Below are 7,157 nucleotides of genomic sequence, written 5' to 3' on the forward strand. Positions count from 1 at the left end.
CGGGGACAAGTAATTTCATCTCTTCGATTGAACGACAGAAAACTTAATTACTACCGCGCGTGTCGGCGTAGCCCTGCGGGCAAAGCTAAAGTTCCGTCTCGAACTCTGACCGCCCTTGATGGGATTTCCAAAGCAAGTTACGCTTCTATTGAACCACATCATTCTCCTCTTCCACTTTGTTGAACGTCGATGATGCGTCGTGAGGCATTTGTGTATTTCCGGGTGCATTCAATTTTCAATATTGCCTTAATGCTACTTCTGCGGCCGAGTGTGTCGTACGTCTGTCATAAATTTATATATTTTTTTTAAGCTAGTGTCCATAAGGAAGAAGTATCCATTCGACTGGTAGGCGGTTAATTTCACTTTCACTCGACTGCACTTCGGTCCTTTGTCGACCCTGCTAAACGCGGAGAATGCGAAAGTGTGTGTGTCTGTCTGCCATATATACGTCGGTGTATTTGATGTCACATACGGGCGGATATGCTTAATTGAGTGAAAACATTAAGAGACGTATATTAATTATCTCTCATTAGTGATGCAGAAGTCGTTCCTGTCCTAACAATTTCTCACTCGAGGATCTTTTGATGAAATTTAACTTTTATTATCTAGTTGTAATACATGACATCGTTTTCTTGAAAAAAGGAATCATAGTGCTTCAAATCGTTTGTATTTCATGCATTATTCATTAACTTGCGGCTCTTATTCAGTTGAATAGCTATTCTTCTGCATCCGAAAAAAAAACGGATAAATAACATTCTATTTCAATAAAATTATTTTTTCTTTCTCTGTTTTTCTTCGCGCTTTCTTACATTAACTTTCTTAAATTAAATCCGAGAATCAGATTTATAACGGAAAGGAGCAATCTTGCTAATTTGAAAGTGCTTTGCAAAGCTGTTACTGTTTCTTATTTATCAGCGTCAACTTGTTTTTGCATTCCTTCGGGACTACGTTACATTCGTGACACTCATGCGGTTGCACTCTTCATTCAGATTCAAATTGCAGAGTAGGCAGTGCTCTTCATTCAAATTCTAATCCTGAGAAATGGACTACGTCAATGTGTCGTTATTATAATAAGTGTGCACTTCGCTATACAGCTGGTCTCTCGATTTCTTCATTAATCTTCCACTCATCCCGAAAGTATAATTCGAGATTGTCGACGTGTCAAGGCGACTTGGATATTCATTATCATCGTCTGCATCATTACGATGTCAGTGCAAGGTGTCCGCCTCCGTACCGAGACGCGATGAAGTGAAACGGATGCGGGACGGCCGACGTCATGCAGACGCCGGCCCACTCGTCGCCGGTTGCGTGGAAGAAATCCACGTGGAGAAAATCATATATTCGTCGTCTTCCTGATCGGAGGCTAGAAGGAGCGAATTATCGAATCCAAATATGTGCGGAGGAAAAGAGAGGCTTTAGACGCACGGAGTACACCGGTAAATCAAAGTATTCGTCCAGTACGGAGCAGGTGGGGATGAAGGCCGCTCGTGCGAACGCCTCGGCGGCACACACCTAGACCTACATAAGCACGCGGCAACGCGGCGACGACGACTTCGTGCACGTGTGGTCGGAAACCGGTAGTTGCGACGACGGCGCGCAACTTCCTCACGCTCGACATAGGCGATTCTTAGTATTACAAGCTTTGCAAGATGCGAGTGTCATTTGACGATGCGAAATTCGATAGACTGAACTGATTCTCTGACATTTATGACGTAAATTAATGGTGAATGATTGAATTAATGATAAATATCGCTGTTGCTAAGTAGCAACTTAATTTATGTTATACTTAATAGTACATTTGCATAACATCTTATAGATCATCCAATAGTGTTGATTAATTCTACAGATTCGCAGAAACACGTTTCTTCTTCGAAGAATATTTTAATATTTTACAAAGAGACAAGCGATATATCTTAGCCGTTTGTTATTTGTTTAGAAATCTCATTCGCAATCGGTTTCAGGTATCCCTGATCCAGGCAACGGACCAGAGATGTGGCCACGCACGCGGTTCTTTCTCGTAGCGTCAACGCTCGCGCTGCTGATCGACGTCTACGCTACCAGGTCGCCACAGCTCGGCGGTGCCGTGAACGTCTTCAGCCGCTACGGTTACCTGAGTATCAGTATGCGAGTGGTGCCGCGTAACGATTCGGAGACCTGGATATTCCGCGAACCCACCCTCGAGGTCTTTAAGGACGTCGGCCGAATGCCGGCCAAACAACGTCAAAGCAACAAAGCCGGCACCGCCGTCTTCGACGGCGACTTCCACATGGAGTTTTGCGACAATATCAGGCACGTAATTATGCATATCTTAGTAAAAAATAAATAAAGTTAAGAAATTTATTTGTAGTGAAGTTTATATAGAGCCTAATTATCGAAATCGGAAATTTTTAATCCCCCTATAATGCTATCAATTCATGATGTAAGTAAATAACGCGATGTAAAATTTGTTAATTTTATGTAGATTAGATAAACATCCTTAATAAATCAAATAATGATAAATGCAAAAATATAATATGATATATTTTTATATTTGCAGACAGCTTCTACAAGCGTACTTTCGTGATTTTACTTTCGAGAGGCTCGAGAGACCGTGGCGCGCCTTCACTGGAAGCTGGTCTAAAGCGGCTATAGCCAGGCATCTCGGTATAAATTCGTCCTTCATCACGGGTGATCACTGTTATGTCTTAGTGCGTGTCGCCAGATTCCGTGATAATCAACGACTCGCCGGCACCGCCGAGACCCTCACCCTCGACGATTCCGTGTTGCGACAAACGGAAAACGTCACGATCGGTGATACCGCGAGCGTAGTGCGATTTATCAGAAATTTCGGCTCGCACTACATCGCTTCCTACGTTACGGGAAATTCACTCTATCAAGTAAGTTAAAGCATTAAAAACTAAGACAATAATTGTTAAATTGTAAAAATATTTTTAGCATAATAAAAAAATTGAAGTAAAAGTCTGAAAAAAACTGAAGCAATTTTATGAAAATAATAAATTTCTGCCTCTTATAGCATACTGATCCGTGATTCTGATTTATTAAATAACTGGTTTATTGTAACAATAGGAGAAAGTACGCGATTAATGAATATTTCTCATAATTAAAACTTCTTTGAATGAAAAAAATGTACTTTGCATTATGCACGCGCGGTTACGTAAAATTACAATCGATCCAATATCGCAACGATCGGAAAACGAGCATCAAAAAACGTTTCTTTGTGCATCTTCCTTAATTACGCGGTCTGTTGATCTCTGTCGCAATCGGCTTGGCATAAAAAGGATGCAGTCTCGGTTCAGTCTCGGTTCAGTCTCGGTTCAGTCTCGGTTAAATAAAAGTGAAACAGTGGCCTCATTTTACCATACACTCTCTCGCGTAACGGATGCGCAGCATCCTTATTTCCATTTACGCGTAAAAGCTGCACAGGAACGACTCATTATACAGAGTCTAGTTCTCACCGATAGTTTACATCACCGCGGCAATATCAGTAAAAGTGTAATTATGTAATTTTGTTTTCTGAAATACACGATGCTGCAATCTAAATATCCAGTTTGTGATCCTCATTAATTGGAAACGAATGAAATGACCCATCTCATTTTACATGTGTCAAATAGACGTCATTCAACAAACATATAACGAAATATCTAAGATATGTCTTTTTTTTTTTAGGTTTTCGTATACACTCCTCAGGTGTATTCGAGAATAAAGGAACGACTGAAAACACGTGGCGTGGCGGAACTATCGAATCTCGAGCTCAGCAACTACTTTTCGCCATGGTACGCGGAGCACATGGGTTCTATACAATCGGCAAGCGGCAACCGTAGTGTGGAAGCATGGGCTGTGCAACGTCTTCAAGTACAATATTACATCTTCACTTACGCCAGTCTACTAAAATTGCACGGCGACACGACGTTGCTCAAGCAACTGGACGGTCTATTGGGAGACGAAGCGCTACTGCAATTGCAATTGCGAACATTGGCGCCCGCTTTCAAGGATCCGAAGAGACGCGAGTGGTTTTTGGAAGTGATCGATAATTATTTCAAACTCTGGGAGGTCAATATGTGATGACATAACACGTGCCTGTCACGGGTGAACTCAAAACGTTTAGAATACCGTCACACATTTGCGCTTAAAATCGACAAACGATCGCATGTGTGAGATTGGCGCAAGAATGCGAGTGATACTGATAATTCTGGCGCGATATGGGATGCGCAGTGCCTTTGAAAATGATTGAAATAGATTTAGCGTCCGTCACAATTCCTCGACGCTAATTATATAGGTTCCTGTTGAACGGAATTGAAGGACATATCCTTCTGCCACATATATTGCAATAACGTAAACATGCGCAAACATGCTGTTATTGTTATAAATAAGTATTTATTCTTGTAATCATTAATAGAAAACGTCTTTATACGAATGTTTTTAATATATGACGAGCATTATTCATACAATTTTTGACTGAAGAACTTGGTGTAATGTACCATAAGTTCTTTACTTGAAATCGACTCGTTATCGTACAAAGGGTATATTTTAGGTGCAAAAGAGATTTGTGAGGTTTCTTTGTTTAACCCGATGTGCATTGTTGTATATGCAGTGAAATCAGGTCAATGGATTGTTATCCTGCTTTAGATATGATTTATATCTTCCTATAGTTAATGTATCTTATATTAAATCTTATTTGTTTTATAAATCGGAGAATGTCTTTACATTTTTAGATAAATTGTTTTCGAGGGACGATATATTCGCAGATAAATTTCTACTGCGAATGTGGATTAATATTATAAAACGTATATATTATATAACAAATTGTAAAACAGTGAATATTAGTTGTAAAACAGTGAATTTGAAAAGATCACGATCATATATAGTATGATTCATCGTGTGATCTCACACGATGAAAAAAGATTAGTGTATAACATTTAAAACTTATTAATATATTTTATACCTGGGTAAAAAATATATTTTCTCTGCTTTAATAATTTCGGAGACAATATAATGCCTTTATACAACACAATAAATGAGATGCAAAGTCGAAAATAATATAAAATGCCATATTATTAATGTATAAATTTAGTACATCATTGTTTGAAGCGGACAAACAAAGTGCACTTTTGATATGCGATATATCTTGCTCTGCCTTAATATTTTCATTTATAGGTAATTGAAACAAACAGCGTGAATAAGGACTCAACGAAAATAATGACAATACAAGAAACAAATGACATTATACAAGTACATTATTAATATAAAAAAATTGCATATGATTACAGACGAATTTTCATATTTTTTTCTTGCATTTTTGATATTTCATATTTTTTTTCATTTTATTACTTCATCAATCATATGATAATATTAGAATAAGAAAGCGATTGAAAGACAAATAATATCTGTTTATGTAAAAAAGAAAACATTAGAAGAAAAAATATTAAAATTTGACTGTAATTATGATTGTGTATGTATGTGTTATCACACAAATTATGTATATATTTAAATAATAAAAAAGTGATAGACTCACCAATTAAGAGATTGCAGTTTGCTCCACTTGTTGCAAATTCCTCCTTAGACTGCCTTGTGTCAGTAGAGATCGATGAGACGCATATTTCCGCATTTATATACAAATGTCAGTCCGCATATTTTATACGTCGGGATACGCGAAATGCAAACGTAAGATGAAATGTACTTTGTACCGTAATTATGAGTTATACAAAATGTGTCAAATCAATCTGCATCATTTGTTAATAGCAAATACCTGAGGTTGTTTGGAGATGAAAGTCTTTATACCAAAATGTCGAGACTATAATAGTTTTTAAATGTAAAGTGTTTAAAGTTTTCTCTCGTCAATGTTTAGTATTATTAATTCAACGGTAGCGATATTTTCGAGTGCTCGCAGCGTTGTTGACGAGTAAATGGCCAGAGAAATACTTGGAATTTAATTAAGCGAGAAACATAAATATGATATGATTCAGTAAACAGCCATTCATTTACTGTGTTAAAACGAATTTATTTCCACTCAAGCACATAAATTTTTATATATCCTTATATGAGAAATCTCAGAAATCTGCTATTAACGCGGTGATATGATTGGTCTGAGACACCTTGTATATCTTATATTATTTTTCAATCTATTGTCTAAATGATATTAAATTAAACAAATTGAATTAACTTATAATGCTGCACATCGTGCAGATAAGTCAATCCAATTAATTTTATTTTAATATCATTGAGAGAATAGAGATTTCAAAATATTGTATAATATATAAAATATTGCTATCATTTGTTAATAGAAGATTTTTGAGATTTCTTATATGGTAAGGATATAAAAATATGTGCGACGTGCCTAAGTGCGTGATTTTTGATTAATTGATTAAATTTTAAAACACTCTTTATTTATAAACTATTGTAGCTTTGACATTTTGGTGTAAAGATTTTCGTCTTCAAATGAATTTGTTATTAACAGTGATATAGTTGGTTTAATCCATTCTGTATATTGAGCAACAGATATTGTTCGAGAAATTATAAAAGTTATAATAGACTTATAATGAAAAATGTATTGTACCGATACTTTTAAATTACTGTGCAAAAGGGACTCTTTTTGTACGTATTGTATTAAAAGATCTATAAATTTAACGATATCTGACAAAAAACAAGAAAACCATTCGATGAAACATACGCCATAATTTAATTATAAGCAATTGTATCAATTACTTTTTCATTGTACCAATGAAATGCGCATATAACTTTAACAATTTGTTCCAAAACCATACTTTGACTTGCTCTTTTGTAAAAACGATTAAATTTATTAAGAAATTAAGTGAAAAACATTAAAATTATATTAAATATGATATCTTACAAGATTTATAATTTTATTTTCTACATTTAGATTTTTATACTTTCTTATATTTTTATATTTCTTCATAAAAAATTTTTTTTCTATATATATTTATATAATTTTCAAAATTCTATAACAATTTAAGTAAATTTTACAGTTTATAAATAATAGATTGCATACTTTGTATAAAATTTCAAATTTTCTATTGTTAAATTAATTTTGTATTTTATTATTTATTTGTAAAAAATGCAAATCACAGATAAGAGTATAATTGTCAAAGTATTTTTCTTAGCAAAGTATGATTCTTAGCAATTATATAATAAATATTAGT

The 7,157-nt window shown here is 35.3% G+C and overlaps 2 protein-coding genes across 7 annotated transcripts in view; one reads left to right on the forward strand and one right to left on the reverse strand.

Annotated features, from left to right (window-relative positions):
• Positions 1-5,515, forward strand: part of tsl (torso-like) — a 311,116-nt gene extending 305,601 nt beyond the window's left edge. For 4 of the 6 annotated variants that reach the window (XM_067358624.1, XM_067358625.1, XM_067358623.1 and 1 more), the window contains 3 exons: positions 1,962-2,293; positions 2,541-2,876; positions 3,667-5,515. In XM_067358624.1, the coding sequence (XP_067214725.1) occupies positions 1,991-2,293; positions 2,541-2,876; positions 3,667-4,062 (1,035 nt within the window). In that variant the 5' untranslated portion in view covers positions 1,962-1,990 and the 3' untranslated portion in view covers positions 4,063-5,515. Of the gene's footprint in view, positions 1-824; positions 1,469-1,542; positions 1,724-1,961; positions 2,294-2,540; positions 2,877-3,666 lie in introns of those variants that run through there. The other 2 variants (XM_067358626.1, XM_067358627.1) reach the window with 2 other exon arrangements.
• The window catches only part of toy (twin of eyeless), an 80,040-nt gene extending 73,924 nt beyond the window's left edge, over positions 1-6,116 (reverse strand). Inside the window, exon 1 of the mRNA XM_012363213.2 lies at positions 5,513-6,116. The gene's annotated coding sequence lies outside the window, so the exon portion shown is untranslated. The remainder of the gene's footprint in view (positions 1-5,512) is intronic.
• Between the last annotated feature and the right edge of the window lie 1,041 nt (positions 6,117-7,157).

This window comes from Linepithema humile, chromosome 7 (assembly GCF_040581485.1).
Source record: "Linepithema humile isolate Giens D197 chromosome 7, Lhum_UNIL_v1.0, whole genome shotgun sequence".
Classification (NCBI taxonomy): Eukaryota; Metazoa; Arthropoda; class Insecta; order Hymenoptera; family Formicidae; genus Linepithema; species Linepithema humile.